This window comes from Cryptomeria japonica, chromosome 7, assembly GCF_030272615.1.
Source record: "Cryptomeria japonica chromosome 7, Sugi_1.0, whole genome shotgun sequence".
NCBI lineage: Eukaryota > Viridiplantae > Streptophyta > Pinopsida > Cupressales > Cupressaceae > Cryptomeria > Cryptomeria japonica.
This window is the reverse complement of record NC_081411.1, coordinates 454,810,089-454,833,546: the sequence shown is the minus strand read 5'-3', so window position 1 is coordinate 454,833,546 and position 23,458 is coordinate 454,810,089. Positions and strand designations below refer to the sequence as shown.

The window sequence follows — 23,458 nt, the reverse complement described above, 5'->3', positions numbered from 1 at the left end:
CACACCTATCGTAACTCCTAAAGGCAAAGTCAAAATCTCCTCAACCAACACATTTTGCATAGCTACCTCCATAGTCTTAGGTTCAAAGAGTCGAACACCTCCACTAATATAGGCATTAAGGCCCCTAACAAAATGTTGTACCAACATAGCCTCATCATTCACATCCCTACATACTGCTTAAGCTCAAAGAACTTACGCTCATACTGCACAACTATCATGGCCAACTGCCTCAAGTTATGGAACTTATCTTCCTTTCTTTGCCTCCAAAGATCTGACAAGAAATGAGTATGGAACCACTCTAGGAACATCTCCCATGAAACTGTCGCAAAGTCCAAGTATAGTTTTTTCTCCTCCATATCCCACCAAGTGGAAGCAAAATGATGAAGATACATGATAGCGTACCTACCCTTGGTGTAACTTCTATATGAATGCATAGAAAAAAACCTACCCAAATCCAGCAACCAAGTCTCCGCCTTTGTCCCACTACTAGAACCATCAAAAGTGGGAGGTCAAGACCTAAGAAGATCCCTCATGTGACCTCCTAAAATTGTATCCTGATCTAGGACTGCATCAACTCTCCTCCAAGAAAATCGTTCCCTCTCTGTCTCTCTCTCCTAATAATCCACTCTATCCTAGTGACAAGAATGATGAGACTCCTCTTTCTTATTCTCCTCTTGTCTCAATCCCAAACAATCAAGAAGCTCCTAAAGCACATTGATCAATTGTGAACCTACATCACCACCCTCTTAGTTCTCCCCTTGGGCTCCTTCATCTTGTTGATCTTGTTGCTGCTCCTCATTGAGAACCTCTTCAGAAACCTCTAGATGAGGATTTCATCAAGTGCCCACATGGTTTTCACACCCACAACCTCTACCCCCAAGAGGCATCTCAACTAAATGAGATGTAAAACATCTAAAAAATATGATCTAGGGCTACTACTATCAAGAAAGAAAACTATCAAGGTAAACATTAAACTACTCTACTCATTGCACAATGGGCTCAACAAGAAACCAGAGTACCTAGTGTATGAACATGGGCTCTGATACCAAATGTAATGCCCACCAAAATACCCTAGAGAAATTAACCAACTAATAACCAAATAGAGAATTTTTTTTAAAATGCTCCAATTTGCATCACACATGTAATTCAAATAAGCCTAAGCATACATTCTAGTACCATTTAGACTATTGGTAGTAAGCCAGTGTCCCTCACGAGGATTCACGACATGGTTCAACAACCTCTTGTGGATTCTATAATTCTATTGGTTGTATCTGGCATTGACAGGTTGATCTTTTGGTACAATGACAACCCTAGCTTGTAACAAGTGGTATCAGAGCTTGGTCACAGGTTTGAATCACGTAGGCCACAACGAGTGATGCTGGGAGGGGGATTGTTGGTAGTGGGTCAGCATCCCTCGCAAGGATTCGTGACATGGTTTAACAGCCTCCTATGGGTTCTATGTCTAGTGATTGTATTGGGAATTGACAGGTCAATCTTTTGGTGCAACAACAACCCTAGTTTGTAACATTAGACATAAACTTAATCATCTTATAATCATGATGACATGAATAAAAGTATGCAAGTAGAAATATTTAACATCACATGGATTATCATTCCCTGGGGTATCCCAATGCCATTGCTTAACACTATACTAAGAACATGATCATAAATGACATCTACATAATTCTACCACAATCTAATCTTTCTAATATTCTTTTCTAATCAAGAACATAGGAAATCGCCATCTAACTATGCTACCATGAACATATGCTATCATAATTATCATTAACCATTTAAACTTTTAGGTTAATTTTAAATTCACCAAGTCCAAATGTTCATATTTCATATATCTATCATTTATTTAACATAGCTAATCCATTTCTTGTTGGCAACAAGGAAAACAACTGGGAGGGGGAGGGGGTGAATCAATTGTTTCAAAAAAATTTACTTCTCAAACACAATTTAAGATATGATAATTAACAGTGAAAGCATAAATCAACATCACATAAACAACACACATAATACCAAATTTTTTGATGTGGAAAACCCAGTAAAGGTAAAAACCACGATGGGAACCTACCCACAATATGATGATACCATGTTAGAAGTATATGAAATATTACAATTGGAAATGCACATACATTCAAGCACACTGCCTAGAGCTCACTACTCAAAAACAATAAATGGCTACAACCTAGGGAAGACTCATTGTCTTACAAACATATTCGGATTACATTCGGAAGATCAAGAACTGATATAATAACGTCTCCTCATGCCTAGTTACAGTTCCAGTTAGGCACAAAACACATATACTACTCTTTCCTAATTCATCACACTACATATTTTCTTCTGAAAGATCAAAGCATTATCCGCGCATAGATACCTCTCTCACATAAGTATTACATTTATTTATACATATCATCAACCTATCTTTTAGGGTTGGCTCAACACACATCACAAATTACAAAGATATAACCATACATTTCATCAACCTATCTTTCAGGGTCGGCTAATACATATTATGGACATAAATCAACACCTCAAACATGAAACACCTCCAAGACTTATGCCTCGAACATCCACAACACACTACAATCATCATGTTGGCCAAGAACATTAAGACACCACCAGATCAAAGAAAATCATCAATAATGTGTTCAACGATCAATGTAGACTATCAACACAAATAGCACACGATCTAGAAACATCCACAAATATCATGAATTACCTTAGAAATAACTGTACCAACACTACTTACTAGAATCTTCATCATCATTATACCAAACTTCAAGAACACTAACTACAATGACTGTCAAACTGAAAGATTCACTTGTGGACCTCCAAATCATGAACCATCTAAATTTAGGACACACTAGAATGTCCCAAATACTTTGCCAAATCCACAAATCAATATATTTCATCACGGAGCAATGTGGATAAAAATTCATAATATTGATCAAACCCAAACAATTGAAAAACTAACTGCAATATCGGATCTCATAATTAGATCGAATCTCCATGTGAACCACTAAAACTTGAGTTGAATCAACTAGAGATAGTTATCTCAAAACCCTTTAATCCACAACAACTCATCTACAACACACTGGCCAAAACAACACACTGGCCAAAAACTGACTGCAACAATAGAACACATAGAGGAATATGATGACATCAATGACAACACATCACTCAATCAATTCAAACACATATTTGTACATTATCCCAACAATATCTGCAATGCCAACAATCTCCCCTTTTGGCATCGATGGCAACGTATGATGTGAAAAAAATTAATGACAAAGAAAGAACAACACTCAAAAGTCTCCCCCTGAGATCTAGCATATGATATGAGGATTTTTCACATAACTCTCTCCCCCTTTGACATCAATGGCAAAGGCACATATTTTCAATCATGATTCTCTCCCCCTTGAGATAACTCACAAAACTAACTCTTACCAAATTTGAACATCTAACTACTTGACCTGAGTAGCAACCAACACTCATCAATCCAAATCACAAGATATGACTATGAAATCCACCAAACTGATGCAAATCCATGCATCTTAGGTCTAAATAGGAGGGGCAATCACCCCTAGCTTCTCTCTGAGATACTCAAAAGTATCCTTAGGCAAAGGCTTCATGAAGATATCTGAAATTTGTTCCTTTGTAGATACATACTCCAACCTGACTTCCTTCTCATTCACCTTTTCTCTCAAGAAATGAAACTTGATTGATATATGCATAGTCTTTGAATGCAACATTGGATTCTTAGAAATGTTCATAGCACTTGAATTATCACAATATATATAAGTAGGCTCATCATAAACAACTCGGATATCCTTTAGCATTTGCTTCATCCATACCACTTGAGTACAATTGTTAGCAACAACAATATACTTAGCCTCTACAATAGATAAAGAAATAGCATTCTGCTTCTTACTCATCGAAGAAATCAATCTCTTTCCCAAGAAAAATGCACCACCACTAGTACTTTTTCTATCATCCACATCTCTGGCCCAATCAGCATCAGTAAAAACACTCAAAGTAAAATCATTATCCTTAGGATACCACAAACCAAAATCAACTGTCCCTTTCAGATATCTAAAGATTCTTTCAATAGAAACAACATGAGATTTCTTAGGATTAGCTTGAAATCTAGAAACAAGATATACAACATTCATAATATTTGGTCTAGTTTTAGTTAAATATAGTAATCCACCAATCATAGATCTATATCTAGTCTAATTTACTTTAGGGGATTGATCATCCTTTGTCTACTTACATCTGGTCACCATAGGAGTACCAACTGGCTTTGAAACATCTAAACCAAACTTCAACAATTCCTTCACATACTTGGATTGAGATATAAAAATGCCTAAATATCCAACTAAGTAATTTTCAATGCCAAAAATAATTTCATCTCACTAATCATATAGACATCTCAAACTCATTTTGCATTTCATCAACAAACTTCTTGCACAGACAATCATTACCTCCAAAAGTAATATCATCAACAAAAAATTCAACAATAAAAATGTCATCATGATCAATCTTGAAATACGGATTACTATTAGCAGTACCTTTATTAAATCCAAGCTTCAACAAATAATTATCCAATCTGGCATACCACGCTCTTAGGGCTTGCTTAAATCCATACAATGCTTTCTTCAATCTACAAACCATATCTTCCTGATCTATCTATTGAAATCCATCTGGTTTCTCAAAATAAATTTCCCCTTCCAGCTCATCATTATGAAAGGCTAACTTGACATCCATCTGATAAACTTTCAAATCTTTGTAAGGAACATAAGTAAGAAATAATATAACAACTTCAATTCTTGCCACCGAAGCAACATTCTACTCAAAGTCAATTCCTTCCATCTGAGAATATCTCATAAAAACAAGTCTTGCTTTGTTCATGATAACTTCACCTTGTTCATCCAATTTGTTTCGGAAGACCCATTTAGTTTCAATTACATTCTTATCTATAGGTCTGCAAACAAGAATCCATGTATTATTCATTTCAATTTGGTTCAATTCTTCTTCCATTGCTTTAACCCAATTTTCATCTTTGCATGCTTCATTAATATCTTTAGGTTTTGTTAGCACATATTTTTACAAAATAATTTTTGCTATCTATTTATGTTTTATATTTTTATTTTCATCATAAGAGCATTTGCTGCTAGATTGCATGTGCAGGAGATATGTTGTTGTGTCAGAGAAATCCAATTGTAGCCTGAATCTACATGAACAAGTATCACTTGGGCATATTAAGGGATGGCATTAAGTATGATGACATTTTGATAGTCTTCATCATGACAGTCTTTTCATTGCAAGAGCACATTTTAGGGTTCATCACAGAAGTAGGGTCATGAGTGCATTCAGAGACGTTTTCAGTGTCTTAGAAGTCCATTAGCATGGTTGTGGAGAGTTACATTTGTGAAAGAAAGCCTTCTATTCATTAAATATAAAATCATGTTTATCGGGCGTAAGTCACCCCGATAAGATTGCCTAAGGAAAAAAGGGTGTGTGTCGATCGACAAAACTCACACCGATGAGTCCGATGGTGTTTTCTCATGGTGCAATTGGTAGGAAGAAATTTGGCAAGTTAGTGATCCATCGGGAAGAGCTACATCAATAACATAACAAGAAGGTGGAGTCATCAGCATAGCATTCACTATCGGAAGCATAGAGAAAAGGTTATGCCGATACCTGATGAGGTTATCGACAGAACTTATGTTGATGTCGGATGGAGCAGAACACTTGTTGGCGATGTCATTGGGTCATCAAAAAGTGTCATCTTACACTGCCCCGATATCCAATGGACTAGGTGGCGAAGGTGGTGTTATCAGCCTGACCTACTCTAATGAGGTGATACCTAAGGAGGAGAATACTGAGTCATCAGGGTAACTTAAGCCATCGGGGAGAGGTGTCTTAGGTTATTATGATACCCAATGAGGAAGAAAAGTCGGGCACAGAGAAGGAGACTTGATCGACATAGGTTACACCGATCGAAGTCGAAGTCATCGGAATATCATTGGTTCATCAGAAGGAGACATTTTTAGTTACACTGATACCCAATGAGAAAGAAGAAGTGAGTGCGAGCAAGGAGATCTCATTGGGGAAATGTATGCCGATAGACCAGAGAAATAAAAAGATACACAAGTATGAGGTCTATGTCATCAGGTCATCAGAGAAACATAAAATGAGTTGTTCTGATACCCGATAAGGTGACCCGATGTAACAAATGAGATGCGGACTATGAAGGAGGACTCATCAAAATAACTTCTAACCATCGAAGGAACATATTTGGAGCTATGTCAATACTCGATAGGTAGAATGCCATGGAGGGATAGAAGGAGGGTACATCAGAATGGCCTACGCCAATATGACATAAAGGTGAAAGTAAAACCTAGCTAGAAGATGAAGCCATCGGGGAAGCTATAACCATCTGAATGAGGGAAAATGAGCTACGTGTATGCCCGATGGAGTGATTAGGGAGACCTATGCCAATCAAAAAGATGGATGGCACCAAGTGATTGAATCATCGGGAGTTGTGTTGATTAGCCGTTGCAAAATCTGATTTTAACAAATCCACCCACCATTATTAAATGAAGGCAATGAATAGGTCTATATTTGCATGACGCAAAGCATAGCATGATTTCAATTGATTAAATGCTTCTAATGTATTAAATCTATATATGAGAGTTTGTATAAGGAATCTGCATAACAGATTGAAGCGAACAGAGAGATTGAATTGAAATTAAACTATAGAAAATTGAATTTTAGAAGGCTTGAATGATTCAAATATGGAGGGTTCTAGTTCCAAAGGCAAGAGGAAGGTCACTGAGGTTTCTGAGAGTGCCTCAAAGAAGTCTAAAGGTGGACAAAGTGTGCAAAAGTGAAAGTTAAATCTGGACATGACTGATCAGATGAGCTCACCAAGAGCCAAGTCCCAAAGGTCTAAGGTTAATTTTCCTATCTGTGACCAGCTAGAGGATGATTTTAAGGAAAATGGTGATGTCTGGACTAGGGTTAGAGGCCACAAATTGTTCTTATATCATTACTCACAAAGGGGCAAGCCGACCCCAATCTCAAACCCATGAACGACTAGACTAGGTAAGCTAGTGGTCCCTAATGTTTTTGTAAATATTCAATTGTTGAAAACCCTAGCTAGGTCTTATAATTCCATGAAAAGATGTATCCAATTACCAAATGGTGATGCATTCATCCATCTTTCAGTAGCTACCATTCATGAGGTTTTTGGTCTTGGTTACAAATCTGATGTACCTCTATCTTTTGAGAAGATGGAAGAAGAATATACAAAGATGGCTACTATATACAATGGGTGGAATTTGGCCATCCATAAGGCTGAGAAAGGGAAGTTGACAGATGAAGATGGGCCTCCATTTGATATCATCATTTTTAGACAGTATTTGCAGTATACATACATGGCATGTGGTCAAGTAGGAGGAGTTGAGGTTCCAGATGTCACTCGAATTGGACCTTTAGTACTTGATGCAAATACACAAATGCACGAGCCGAGACAATTTGATTATGCTGCCTACATTGTGGAAAAAATACATGAGGGTTTCTTAAATCTTTAGAATAACCCTAATAAATATTTTAAATTTTATTCATTATTGATTCATATTATCTTGTTTTACAGTTGTGGCCTAAAGAATTGAAATTAAATTTTCATGGTAAACATGGGAAAGAGAAGCCAATACAATTATGGGTATCACTATGGAATTCTCGATTCATGAGATCCCATTATGTCAAATTTGAAGAGCTTTTTGTTCAACCACTATACAGAGCTTTTGGGGTTTCTTGTGATGGATCATTCTTAGAAGAAATTAAAATATTTCTTAGACCCCATGAGCATGGAGATACAAGGGTGAATCATAATTGGGGTGATTGGTATGTATATTGAGATTTCTCATATGTTAAAATTTATGGGTTTGAAGGTGCCCCTTATATGTTACCAAGATTGGTGCCTGATAAAATTGCATATCTAGAAATTGTAAGGTAGTTAAGTGTCTCTAATTCACATCACTTTGGGGGTGCCCACAAGCAAGTCTTCTTACCTGGAACTCTACATTTTGGTGATTTCACCATTGTATCAACAAAGGCTTCTTATGTTATTGACAAAAATTTAATAGAGGATTATAATATGTCTGAGCACACAAGCAGGAAAAATTATGACCTGGAGGGCTATATACACCAGTGCAGAAAAAGAAAGAATCTTGGTGATTACTTTCATGAGCATATTGAAGCTTTCGATATCTTCAGAAATAAGGAGTCTGAAGAAGATATGCAAAAATTTTAGGATTTGAATCAAAAACTAGAAGAAAAAAGACAAAGACTACAGGAAATAGAGGAAGAAGAAGAAGTTGAAAGTGAATCAGGTGAAAATGAGGTTGTCTCAAGATTTAAAATGCCTAAAAGAGAAGAGGAACTTGAAGCACAAGATTAAATTGTTGCAAGGATGAATGTTGATGTTGATTCCAGAATGGAGGAGCACAACACCTTCATGTCTAATGATGTTTTTGTTAAGTCTAAAGAGTTTAGGACCTTTTTGTATGAATTCAAAGACAAGAGATTGAGGGATGCAATCCCTAATATCACCCTAGATAATGAGGTAGAGTTAAGAAGGAGGCTGAAAGCTGAGATTGATGCATAGATGGTTGTGATGAACCCTCAAAGAGGGAGACAATTGCTTTCAAAGGCACGGATTGTTCTTTTTTCTGGCTGTGAATTTCAGTGCCTCATACATTTTTGACAGTCTGTTAAATTCAAAAAATAAAGAATTCAAATTGGATATTCAGGGAGTTGATGATATTTTCATTGGGTCAAGGTATAACCAAGATGAGGAAGCTATGTTGTTGTGGGCTCTTTATCCCCCAAACAACAGGCCAAAAATAATTGATTTTGATAAAGCTTTCAGTCATATGATGAAGTTAAAAGCTAGTGAAGTGGACCCCATGGTCACATCGGATATGGTGATTGATATTTCTAAATTGAATAAGGCACAGATGAAGATGTTGGCAAAAGAAGCAGGGAAATACAAGTCACTGTATGAAGAGCTCTTAAGAAGTAAAGGTAAGCTTGTACCCCAAATAACAGATGAATCAAAATTGAAGAAGAAGTGTGAGGAATTGTAGAAAGAAAATAAGAAGTTGAAAGAGAAAATACAGAACATAAGGGCAAACACAGCATGTGTCTTATTGTCAAAAAGATTTAAAAAGTTAAATGGAGTTCTTGAAGACTTCTGGATAGTTTACTAGAAGAATATGGATAATAGTATGTCACATAGGAGAATCTTTGACAGATTACATATTCTCTTACAGGATAAGAAGGCTAGTCAGGAAGATAGTGCAATTATTGAGAAAATCCAGAGACTGATAAAAAATCATGAGAAGTTTGATGCAGACTTGAAGGTTGAATATGATTATTGTTAGGGAATTCTACGACATGGTATTCCAAAAGTGATAGATGAAATACGGCATATTAAGGAAGAGAATGTGTGGATTACAGAATGTCAATCATTACTTAATGCTTCCCTATATATTACATGGGCTGACACCTTGGACATGGTAGAGACGGTGGACCAGTTGGAAAGCTTTGTGACTATAGAGATGACAATGTGGGATATCATCTTCAATGCCAGCACTTACAAGGATGAGGCCTACCTGCGACATGTTCAGAAATGTGGCTTGGTCTTGGATGGCTAGAGTTAATTTGTATCAACTGTAATATGTTTTGTAATATTATTAGTTGTTATAGCAGTTAGGGAGTTGTTGGTTAGAATTTTGTCATTTTTTAGTTTGTACTAATGAAAGGGTGTGTCCTTTCATTTGTGTCTTTTGAGTCGCATATGTATAGAGAGTCATTTTTGTATACAGGTGCGGGGGTTCACAATTTACAAGCTCATATCTTTTAAATTGTTTGTTGAGACTAGTAGTGTTATGTTAAAGCAAGCCAATAGAAATGAAGTCATTATTGTGCAAGCAAGAATATCATGAAGTACTTGTGAGTCTGTAGCTTTTGTATATCTTTTTTTTTCTAAAATTAATATATAAGATTCATTGTCTTTATCTTCAGATCATTTTATGTTACATGGTGTTGATGAATCAAGTTCTTTGGATAAATCTAATTAGGATTTTTTGCAGTGTGCCATCACATATTGTTGCGAAGGAAACAAAATTGTTTTGTTATTCTTGCAACATATAAGGAAATCATTGCAGTGATAGTCTTGCTTATTTGTGAGTTTTTCAAACTGTCTCCAAAGTTGATTACAAATATTTATCCACTAAGTAACATATAAATTGTCAGATAAGGCACTCGTCTATTGTTAGCTTTTTGTGAGTAAATTTGTTGTGCATAAGGTCCTCATCAGGGAAACATACTTCTTATTCCTATCAGTATTTTTTTTTCATAATTACTTAAGGTTCCAACAACATTCTTTTATAAGCATTCATTCATTATTAATCATATTCAAGTTTCCAGATTAAAGCAAGTTAAAAGCACATAATAAAGCATAGTTGCAAGAAACATTTTCCCGTTCTTGCAAACAGTTAATTTGATAAGTTTAAATTCACTCTAAAGAATTTTCTTTAAGCTTTGGAGATTAAGGTATACCTGCCTAGGTCTAGTGGAGTCTAAAGTGCAGAGGAATTTGGTCTTTGATGATTCCTGTTTGTTGGCCAAGGCTAATTGAAAAATCACTAGGAGATTTGGCAAAGCTCTAGGATTTCCAATCTGTGATTTTGGGAACCAACAGATTGGCGACTCTGCTAGGGAGTTATCATTGTAAGTGTTCATAATCTTTGGTGTTTTATTTTAGACTCTACTAGAGGAAGGAGCCCATAAGATTAATAAATAAATAAATTGTTCCTCTTAGGAGGTGGCGACTCTACATCTAATATATGAATAATAGTTGGTATTTTGAGAAAGTAAGAGAAACTCCTAGGAATTTATCAATAAGATTAATACAGGGGAGAAGGTCTCTGCACAAGGGACAAGATAAACTTGTTCAGTTGAGTCCAAAGAAAAGAAATTAACACCAAGTATGGCATTTGGGGGTTATAAGAAGTTTCCTAGTAGAGAGGATGGCTCTTCATCTGGTGATAAATCTAAAAATATGGAGGAAAATCCTTTCTATACCTTAAATGCAAAAGATAATAAAGATGAAATTTTGGCTGTTGAGGAACGGGATGAGAGGCAGTGGGATGCAATCATACTTAAAAGGGCTCACCTAAATGGAGATGAATCAAAAATGGCAAAGGCTCTTAAGAGACAATCAGATTGGGTGTTGCAGAAGCACGGATTAGAAAGAGATGTCATTCAAAGCCCTAAGTCAAACAGGGTTGAAGAAGAAAAAGGAAGAGGTGAGGGAAGTAGACTAACAACCCCTAGGTATAGTCCCCCTCACATGAGAAATATGGAAGAACCATTTAGGATTTTTAATAATCCATTGTCTGATGTTTTGGATAATAATTATGAAAAAAGGGATAAATGGAAAAATATACCCTACAATGAGAATAAAATCAAGTATAATAATAGACAATGCAATAATGATAATGGTGAAAGAAGAACTAGCGGTGGGGGAATTACTGGTAATTGGAATAATAGAGATAGGACTAACAATGTAAGTAATAATAGAGGTAACAATGGTAATAATGGAAATTATGGCAACAATGGTAATGGAAACAATAGAAATGGAAATAACAATAAACAAAATGGTGGTGAAGGAAACAATGGAAACTATGGTAATAATGGAGGAAATGGAAACTATCAAAATAACAACTATGGTTGCAGACCACCTATGACTATTGAAAGGTATAAATAGTTGGATATCCAAATCAGATTTCAAATGATTTAAGGTCAACCATCTCTAAGTTCACAGGAAATGGAACTGATTCTGCAGAACATGTAATAAATGTAAAAAATATCATTGAAGAATTTCAAGTCCCTTATGAAGATGTTTTTATGAAACTGTTTGTTCAGTCTCTAACGGAGGATGTAGGAGAATGGTACAAAATAATTCCTGACAAGTGCATTGGTTGCTGGCAAGAGTTTGGAGACCATAATGATACTTAATTTGCATATCATGAGTTGACAAGCATAAATAAGACTCCAAATGAATCAGTCTCTGAATTTAATAAGAGGTTTAATAAAGTGCTTAATAGAATACCAAGGGATATTAGACCTGTTCATTCAGTTTTGATTGACTTTTATTTGAGTGTTTTTGATAGCAAGAATCACTATGATATTCTATCTCATAAGCCTACCACCTTACAGCAAGCATTTAAGATAGCCACTACCATTGAAAATAACAGAAAAGCTACAGGGAGAATTGGCAAGAGAGATGATCCAAAATTATATAATCCCAGAGCAACAAAAAAGGATGAGTTTAGCCACATCATAGACATGCTCAAAGATATCAAGGGTAATAAAAATCACAATGAGAAGTTGCCCCCATATAGAAGCAACAAGCCAATCAGTTACAATAGGCCAAGATTGCACGACATGCCATATAACACAAACTGGAAAGTTATTAATCCAGTGAATGCCAATCTAAACAAAGAAACTCTTGATCCATTGAAGAAGGTAAACAATTTTGTGGAGGAATATCCATGGTGTGAAGTCTGCAATTTACCCCATCTTGCAGAACAATGTATGATTGCTTAAGGTTTTGTAGAAGAAAAGGACCATGAGGATGAGTATGATCCCATAGTGAATGTACTTTCATCAGATCCATTTTGGCGTAGGGATGAGAGAGATAGCAATACAACATACAACAAATTTTGATTGATGATGATGTGGACACCCCAACCTTGAGGAGATTGTTCCATGATGAAAATCCAGTGCATTCCTTGAGAAACTTAACAGATGAAGAAAAGAAAGCTTATACTATGGTAGCACTAACATAGGCAAAAAGCAATTATCAGCTAAGGAACATAACAGTGAACCCAGAGAAAGGTAAGCCATACAGGATATTTGCAAAGGTTCCTAAAGCTAGTGGAAACAAAGACACCATCACCAACAAAGAAAAGGAGGGTACAGCAGAAAAGGTCAAACAAAAAGAACCTCCTAAATTGACAAAGTCGATTGAAAGGAAACAAATTAGTAAGCCACTTTTGAATTGTGGATCATTTATGTCTCATGCTTTATCACAGGTGAAAGTATCTTTGCCCTTGCTTGAAGTAATGAAATTTCCTTATTACAAAAATAAAACAATCAAGATTTTATCTAACGTTGGTGAAGTTAATAAAGAGGATCATAGGCCAAGAGCTGAAGATCCACCTATTGTCTATTTGGGAACTTCTATCACTAAGAATCTTACTCAGGTTGATCATTTTTATCTGACCTTGCTAATTAACAATAAAATCATTAAGAATTGTACGATAGATTCAGGTGCAGCCGTGAACATAATGCCAAAAGATCATGAAGGAACTTGGGATGCATGTAGACACTCCCTATGGGAAATGTTATGCTATGGATAATAGATCAGTCCCAGATGTTGGAATTATGAAGAATGTGGAGTTTCGATTTCCAGCATGCCCAGATGTGTCATATAAAATAGACATCATCGTTGTTCAAGTGCCTCCAAATTATGGGATGTTACTATCAAGGCAATGGTCAAATTTGGTAGGGGGGCATGTTCAGTTAGATCTGTCATATGCAACCATCCCAGGAAAAGGGGCAAATGTAAGGATTGTTAGAGATCCGAGATCATTCTACCTAATAGAAGAAGTTGATCCAAATGAGACAACATGTTTTCTACAATCAGATATAGATAAATTTCAGGTGAGTATTTCTAAACCCATTCAATGTAAAAATAATAAGCTTAAAGATACTATTGAAGCACATGAGGAAAAAAATTTGAAAATGTACTTTGATGGTGCTTGCAGTAAAGAAGGAAATGGAGTTGGTGTGTTTTTTATTTCTCCTAATCGGAAATTATGCAAATATTCTTTCTTGTTAGCCTTTGAATGTACAAACAACGTTGTTGAATATGAAGCACTCTTGTTAGGTCTTAGAATAGGAAATAAACATGGTATCAAACTACTAAGATTCTATGGTGATTCAGAGTTAGTTGTATCTCAAGTAAGGGAAAAGTTTGCTACTAAAAATGTAAGGCTTTGAAATTAAAGAAATGAGGTGTGGGACTCTATTGAATTTTTTGATGCATTTTCTATAACATGGATTGAAATATCTAACAATATTTTAGCTGAATTTATGGCTAACCTAGCAGTTAAACATAATGATATTCCTTTTGATGGCATTACCCGTTGAAATAAAAACTAGACCTGCAGTACCAGATAACATAAAGAACTGGCAGATATTTGATGATGACAGGGATCTTCTAAAGTTCTTATTTTGTGAAGATCAGTATGAGGGCCAACACATGGATTGGAATGCATATGTGGAAGAGGAGAGTGGTAAGGAGTCTCTATTTGGAAAAGACATTCTAAAACTAAAAACAAACAAGATTCCAAAACGGTTGGTGGAACTAGAGAGGATGTTTGACAATAAGGATATGGCAAATTTCAAGCCCAACACTGGAAGTTGTGAAGAAGTGGAGAAAATAAACTTGGGAAGTGAAAACAATCCTAGAGAGGTCTACATTGGGAAGAAGCTTACACCAATAATCAAAACTGTGTTGATCAATCTGTTAAGAAAATATAGACATGTTTTCGTTTGGTCATATGATGACCTTAAGGCATACAGAGAGGATTTGTTCCAGCATGAAATCCCATTGAAGCCAAATGCAAAACCATTTAGGCAAAAACAAAGGCCTATAAATCCCACATTGGCTCCCAAAATGAAGGAAGAGTTGATGAAGATGAGGAATGCAGGGATTATAGAGCCAATAAGGCATTCTACATGGTTGTCAAACTTGGTGCATGTTAGAAAGAAGAACAGTGATATCAGATTACGTGTAGACTTTAGAAACTTAAATATATCATCTTTAAAAGATAATTATGCTCTGCCTAACATGGAAGCTTTGTTGTAGAAATTAATAGGGAATGAGCTACTTTCTATGATGGATAGGTTCTCTGGTTACAACCAAGTGAAGGTCAAGGAATCAAAAAAATACAAAACAACTTTCACTACACCATGGGGCACATATGTGTATGCCAGGATGTCATTTGGACTTACCAATGTTGGAGCTACTTTTAAAAGGGCCATGGATGTAGCCTTTGAAGGCCTCATTGATTACATTCTAGTTGTATACCAAGATGATTTGACAACATACTCCAAGAAAGAAGACAACCACTGTAATGATCTAGAAAATATTTTCATCAGACCACTAGAATATGGTATTTCTCTAAACCCAAAAAAATGTCACTTTGGAGTCACTGAAGGTGAATTTCTAGGTCATATTCGATCTAAAGATGGAGTAAGGATTGACCCTAAAATAATTGTAGCCACTGATAAAATTCAAATTCCCAAAACAGTCAAAGCTATTCAATCATTCTTTGGACAAATTAATTTTGTGAGAAGATTTGTGTCAAATATTTTTGAGATTGTAAAACCTATTGTTGTTGGTATTTTGCATGTGTTGCATTGGTTTTATCATTGATGTCAAAAATTGTTAACACTTGTCAACACTTATCAGTAGTTGGAGATCTTTGGTTATGTTCATTAGCATGTTTAGTGACTTATGCACAGTCGTCGATATCTGGTTCACCGACAGGTTATATTGTTCAACGGCAGGTTCTATTATTCACTGGCACTTGGAATTCCTTGGAGACTACATGTTTATGTCGAAGATACTATTTGATCACTTGGTTTTGGCGATTTGGTTATTGGTCTATTCAGGTTTACATATTTGTTGTTACCGGCAAATAGGTCCAGGTTATGCACCAACAAGAATATCTACTCTAGATCAACACGGCACATCATGAAGATGATTTATTATTATTGTAAATGCATTGAGCCGACATGATGCATCGCATATTGATTTATTTGTAATTGATTTTACTGTAATATCTTTAGTGAGCCAACCTACTCAATTGGTCTTAGGTTATGGTATAAATGTAAGATCTCATTTGTGAGATTGATATGGGATTGGAAAAAGGATTGTAATAAGGTATATGTGAATATAAGCAGAGCTATACATGCAGACATCATTCAAGATTGAAGGAAGGTTTGAAGAAGGCATATTAGAGCTTAACCCATACTAAATCTAGCATATGGAGATGCTATTTTGAGCAGTACATTATCATTGGATTTAACCATCCAATTGTAGTCAGTGTGACTCCCATTTTGTGATTGAGCAGTGAGCTCTAGGCAATTGGCCTTTCTGCATGTGCAGACTCCATATTGTACACACATACTATCTATAATAGTATCATTTGATAGTGGGTAAGGCTTCCCATCATGGTTTTTCCCCTTATAGGGTTTCCACATACAAATATCTATGTTATGTGTTGTGGATGTTATTGTCTTTTTGTTTCATGCATTAATCTTTACCGGTACTGCAATTAACTGATAAAACTGTCTACTGGCATAATAAAGTTTGGTTTACCGATATTAAGCATTAAGTTTTGGTTAAGTTAATTTTGGTTTGAATTTATTGCACAATTGATTCACCCCTCCCCCCCCCCCCCTTAGTTGTCTCTGGGACCTAACAATTGGTATCAGAGCATAGTCCTCTTTTTGTAGAAGTTTAACAGCTTGAGGAGATCCAATGTCTTCTAACTATTTCAAGAAGGACAGTCCTAAACTTGATGGAACCGAATATGGCATATGGAACATCAGGATGGAGACACATTTGAATTGCATTGGAAAGGACATATGGGATGTTACAAAGAATGGTTATACTGCTCCTACTCAAGGTCAACCTAATCCGCCAACCTTGGCTAAAGATGAGGAAAATGATTGCAAAGCAAGAGAAGCACTTTTGAGCGCATTGTCAGATCAACAAATCATGGGATTATCAGATAGATCCTCTGCTAAAGGTATTTGGGACAAATTGGAAGCATTGAATGAACGATGTTCCATAGTCAAAATTGCAAAACTTGAATGCTTTCGGGTCAGGTATGAAAATCTAAAAATGGAAGAAGATGAAAGAATTTCTACTTTTATGGAAAGAGTAAATGAAATTGTTTTGGGTATACAATGTTGTGGAGGAACCTTAAGTGAAGATGAAATTGTTTCTAAAGTTGTAAGAGCATTTCCACCAGCATATAAAATGAAAGTTACTACTATAAATGAATTGAGAACAATGCCTAATGCATCAGTATCTAGAGACAATTTGGTTGGAAAACTTTCAGCTTTTGAAATTGAGGAATTTGGTCCTGTTGCTACAATAAAGACAAATTTAGCTTTTAAGCCATCAACATCATCTGTAGCAACATCATCATCTGAGAAATATGATTGGAAAGCCTTTTATGCAAGAGAACTTGAAGATATCAAAAAGGAAAATGAAGAACTGGAAGAGCTTGAAGCACTATTTGCAAGGAAAATGTCTAAAGGTCCAGTTGGAAGTAAGTATGAAGGTAAAGCACCATTTAAATGTTTTAACTACAATAAAATTGGTCATATGGCTTCTAGGTGTCCTGATAGACATGAAAGATTGAGAGAAGAAGCTAAAAGAACATATAAGCCTAACCCTGATTATCAGAGATACAAGTTTAAGAATAATAGAGAAAAATCTTGTTATTATGCTAATGAAGGAGTTACTGATGATTCTGATGAGGATCCGATAGAAAATGAATGGGTTTTTGTTGCTATAACAGAAGATCAATCGGCACCTACTGTTCAACCAGTAGAGCAGGACCTCACAGTTAAAATTGAAGAGAAGGATGAATGGATAATTGATTTTGAATGTTCACATCATATGACTGGTGATAAGAGTAAATTCTTAACCTTTCAGGAATACAATGGAGGTCCAATGAGATTTGGAGATGACAAAGCTTTTATGATCAAAGGAAAAGGAACTATATCTTTTAATCGTAAGCACAATACTGATAATATTTACTATGTTGAAGGTTTGAAGCATAATCTTTTGAGTGTTGGTCAATTAGTTGAGAAAGGATTTCAGTTACAATTCAAAAATTGTAAATGCAAAATCGTAAACAGAATTGGTTTGGAAATAGAAACCGATAATCAGACTAGAGGTAATATCTTTCATTTGAATAAAAATGAGAAAGCATGTTTGATTGCACATATTGATGAAAGTTGGTTATGGCATAAGAAACTTTGTCATGTAAACTTTGATTGCATTATGAAAATCAGTACAACTAAGGCACTAAGAGATTTACCTAAGATTGCTAAACCTCTCAATCTGGTATGTAAGGAATGTCAATTTGGAAAGAAAGTTAGAGAATCTTTTAAGAGTATACCAGATAAATCCAATAATGCTCTTGACTTAATTCATACTAATTTATGTGGTCCAGCAAGAACTAGAAGTTTACAAGGAGATATGTATTTTATGCTAATCATTGATGACTATTCTAGAACGTGTTGGGTTACTTTTCTCAGGGAGAAATCTAAAGCTTGTGGGAAATTCAAACTATTCAAGGTGATGGTAGAGAATCAAACTGGTAAGAAAATCAAATGTTTGAGATCAGATCAAGGAGGTGAATTCACATCTAAGGAATTTAATACATTCTGTGAAGTGAATGGGATCAGAAGACAGTTATCAGCACCCCGGACACCCCAGCAGAATGGAGTTGTGGAAAGGAAGAATAGAACTATTTTGGATGTAGCTAGAAGCATGATATCAGAAGAAAATCTACCTCATATTTATTGGAGAGAAGCAGTGAATACAGTAGTTTACACATTCAACAAAGTTCGCATCAAAGGTGAAACCGGTAAGGCCCCTTGTGAACTATGGTTTGGTAATACTCCCACTCTTAAATATTTCAAAATATTTGGAAGTAAATGCTATATTAGAAGAGATGAGTATATTGGCAAATTTGATCCTAGAAGTGATGAAGGAATATTTCTTGGTTATTCATCTAAGAGCAGGGCATATAGATGTTTTAACAAAAGATTGAAGAAAATTGTTCAGAGTACAAATGTGAAGATTGATGAACCGTTTAGAGGAAATTCAAGGTACATGGACTCTGAACCGGTAATAGAGATAATCACAAATGAACCTACTATGAGTACACTGGTACAGAATGTTGATCCAGTTACACCAGCATCATCTTAGGATTCAACAGTCACTGAAGAACAATAGCAAGTAAAAACACCTCGGTATGTAAGATTGAACCACTCTGAAGATCAGATAATTGGAAACAAGTATCAAGGAGTTATGAATAGAGAAAGATTGGCAAATGAAGAGGTATATCTCATTTCTAAAATTGAACCAGCATCTATTAATGAGGCATATGAAGATAAATATTGGATTAAAGCTATGGAAGATGAATTGGAACAAATTGAAAGGAATAACACTTGGTCATTCATTCCCTGGCCTAAAGACAAAAATGTAATTGGAACTAAATGGGTTTTCAGAAACAAACTTAATGAAGATGGTAAGGTAATCAGAAACAAAGCAATATTAGTGTGTAAGGGATATTCACAGAAAGAAGGAGTTGATTATAATAAAACCTTTGCACCGGTAGCTAGAATTAAGGCAGTCAGACTATTATTGGATTTTGCAGCTCACAAAAACTATAAAGTATATCAAATGGATGTTAAATGTGCATTTCTGAATGGAGGTCTTGAAGAAGAAGTTTATATTGAACAACGTGATGGATTTTCATTGATAGATGACAAAGATATGGTTTGCAGGTTAAGGAAAGCTTTGTATGGACTAAAGCAAGCTCCTAGATCTTGGTATGCTAGATTGGACAAATATCTTTTGAAGCTTGGTTACACTAAAGGAAATGCTGGCAGCAATCTATATTACAAAGTGACTAATGATGACATCTTGGTTATTGAAGTTTTAGTTGATGATATAATCTTTGGAGGAGGAGATGGATTATGTAAAGACTTTTCTAATAAAATGCAGCAAGAATTTGAAATGTCTATGATTGGAGAGATAAAATTCTTTTTAGGATTGTAGATTTCACAGACTAATAAAGGTATATTCTTATGTCAATCTAAGTAATTGAAGGAATTACTAAAGAAATTTGGCGTGGAAAACTTTAAACCGGTAAGCACACCTATGACTACAACTATTAAATTATCATTGAAGGATGAATCAGCACCTGTTAATCCGACAAGATACAAATCTATGATAGGGGGTTTACTGTATTTGACACAAACAAGACATGATATTATGAATGCAATATGTATTGTTGCAAGATTTCAGAGTAATCCGAAAGAAAATCATGAATCGGCAGTAAAAAGGATTTTCTGGTATCTACAAGGCACTACAAATCTTGGTTTATGGTATCCTAGAGATGAAAACTTTGATCTATGTGCATACATAGATGCAAATTGGGCAGGAGATGTAGATGACGAAAAAAGCACCACCGGTGGAGCATTTTTTCTTGGTAGCAGATTAATTTCATTGTTGAGAAAGAAAAAGAGTTGTACATCACTATCAACAGCAGAATCAAAATATGTTGCAGCAGCAACTAATTGTACACAAGTATTATGGATCAAGCAAATGTTGAAGGACATAAAGGTAAAATGCAAGGAACCTATAACTATTTACTATGACGATATGGCAGCAATTGATATATCTAAGAATCCGGTATTTCACTCAAAGACAAAACATGTTTCTATCAAATTCAATTTTCTAAAAGGGAATGTTGAAGCAAAAGAAGTGAAATTGGTTTATGTGAATACTAAAGAGCAGATTGTAGATATTTTTACTAAGCCTTTGCCTAAAGAGACGTTTGAATATCTCAGAGAGCATCTTGGAGTTCTACCCCACCAGTAGAGACTTAGACAGTTGATGTTTGTCATCAACTAGCTGAATTAACAGAGAAATTTGTATTCCGGCTTTGATGAGGAGAGCTACTTCTCAGGGGGAGTAGTTTGATAAATTGGATAATTGGTATGTTGTAATAAGTTCTATGAACTATTTGTATTTGGTTTTGTATTGCTTTGGCATTTGATGTCAAAGGGGGAGAGATATCTATGGAAAAACGCATTATCTTTTGGGGAGAGATTATTCCTAGGGGGAGAGATATTATGTATTTTGATTTCTGGTTAATGATCTCTTTGGGAGATTGTTGGTTTTTTATTTTTGGCATTTATGTTTTGGCACTTTGATGGTTTTTCCATCTTGTGTTGCCATCAATGCCAAAGGGGGAGATTGTTGCTATTTTGGATGTGTTGCATTGGTTTTGTCATTGACGTCAACACTTGTTAACACTTGTGAACACTTATCAGCGCTTGGAGATCTTTGGTTATGTTCACCGGCATGTTCAGTGACTTGTGCACAGTCACCGGTATCTGGTTCACCGGCAGGTTATTTTGTTCACCGGCACTTGGAATGACTTGGAGACTACTTGGTTATGTCAAAGACGCTATTTGATCACTTGGTTTTTGCGATTTGGTTATTGGTCTATTCGGGTTTGCATATTTGTTGTTACCGTTTAAATACGTCCAGGTTATGCATTGACAAGCATATCTACTCCAGATCAGCACGACACGTCATGAAGATGATTTATTATTATTGTAAATGCATTGAGACAACATGATGCATCGCATATTGATTTATTTATAATTGATTTTATTGTAATATCTTTAGTGAGCCGACCTACTCAATTGGTCTTAGGTTATTTTATAAATGTAAGATCTCATTTGTGAGATTGATATGGGATTGGAAAAAGGATTGTAATAAGGTATATGCGAATATAAGCAGAGCTATACACACAGACATCATTCAAGATTGAAGAAAGGTTTGAAGAAGGCATATCAGAGCTTAACCGGTACTAAATCCAGCATATGAAGATGTTATTTTGAGCAGTACATTATAATTGGATTTAACCATCCAATTGTAGTCAGTGTGACTCCCATTTTGTGATTGAGCAGTGAGCTCTAGGTAGTTGGCCTTTCTGCATGTGCAGTCTCCATATTGTACACACATACTATCTGTAGTAGTATCATCTGATTGTGGGTAAGGCTTCCCACTGTGGTGTTTCCCCTTACAGGGTTTTTGTTGGGACTCATTAAAATTGAGTCAATTTTTTAGCCCCATTTCAAAATTTTGATATTGCATTTTCAAAAAAGGGACCTAATCTCATTCAGGTGGCCTAGTTAGAGAGAGGGTAAAATGGAGCCAAGTGATTTTCAAAGGGTAAGGCTTGGTAAATGTGTCCTACACCTTTCATTTGGTTAATGAAGTGTTGTGCAACTTTCAAAATTCAGTTTGGATCAATTTATCAGGTACCCATTTCGAGGGGTGAGCTGAAAGTGCATTTTTGGCACAAATGCAGATTTTATTGAGTAGCCTACTTTGAGTGCTTATATATTTTTCCCTGTTGATCGTCATGAGGAATTTCAAAATGGATTGAATTGTATGCATAAATGTGAGTCAATATGCAAAATTTCAAGTCTCTAGCAATCCATTTGCTCAGTTTTCAGAGCTTGATCTGTTTGCAGTTTGTATGTTTTGACAAGTCCCTGTTTCAGCTGCTAGTCAAAGCCCTGTTTTGCATAAGTGTAAAAGTTGCCTCAGTAAGTGTCATGATAGAATTTTTTTTCTAGGCTATTTTTGGTATAAATGACAAGCTATGTTTCAAGTTTCAAGCCTCTACCAATCCATTTGATCGGTTTTCAAAAGGGTTTTTTGAGCCATCTATTTTAGTGATCTGTACTTTCATTGCTATATCAGTTAAAGTGGCCATTTTCATGAGCGCACCATTTGCACCCAGTCAGAATTTTGGTCAAACTAAGAATTCTAAGTTTTGATATGTACTTCAAGGTACTTGTGTCTCAGATTTGAGGGTCTACAGAGGTCGTTTGATATTTTTAAGAAAGGCATCATGAGTTGCTTGCGCATTGACTTCATCAGGTCCACAGTGCCGACAAAGCCAGTTGGTCATTTTTGACAATTAATATCTCTTCACTCGGGATTCATCTTGAAAAACCATTTGGTAGAGTTCATGCTTGTATATCAGAGTACACTCTTGTCAGATGGCGAGGTCCAGAAAGGTGTTTTGACCGGTTTGAAAATTACGTCTTCGCGATTAAATGCGAAAATGTGGCGCAGGTGCCTGAAAGTTGCAAAACTCAGTTTGATGATCCGAAAATGGTGTTGATCGATTCCAGAGGTATGTTTAAGGTTCATGAGGCATTTCGAAGGTCAGTTGCATGAAAACGAAAAAAATTTAGTCGGACCCACTTTGGGGCCCGACCTGGCTCATGCCTGTGCATTAATTTTAATGGCGAACTGTTCTTATTTCACGGAAATGCAATTTTCCATGCCTCAGTCTTCACATCACCATCATCATTCTTCAAATTCTTTGACTACTTTCAGCGTGAGAGATTGGATTTGACATGAATCTGTAGACATCTAAAACTAGTCAATGCTTGC

General features: G+C 35.7%; 1 protein-coding gene across 1 annotated transcript; it reads left to right on the top strand.

The window, feature by feature from the left end:
* Window positions 1–11,443: 11,443 nt before the first annotated feature.
* On the top strand, window positions 11,444–12,693 carry LOC131856819 (uncharacterized). The gene is made up of 2 exons (XM_059208755.1): window positions 11,444–11,841; window positions 12,258–12,693. Exons 1-2 carry the CDS (start codon window positions 11,444–11,446, stop codon window positions 12,691–12,693), a joined length of 834 nt encoding a protein of 277 aa, XP_059064738.1.
* The last annotated feature ends 10,765 nt before the right edge of the window (window positions 12,694–23,458 follow it).

What these genes read in the sequence shown, in the direction of transcription:
- LOC131856819 (XM_059208755.1), top strand. Translation starts at nt 11,444, where the DNA reads ATGGAAGAACCATTTAGGATTTTTAATAATCCATTGTCTGATGTTTTG. An exon ending in CCACCTATGACTATTGAAAG is followed by an intron (nt 11,842 to 12,257) that starts GTATAAATAGTT and finishes TGTTTTTGATAG; the next exon opens with CAAGAATCACTATGATATTC.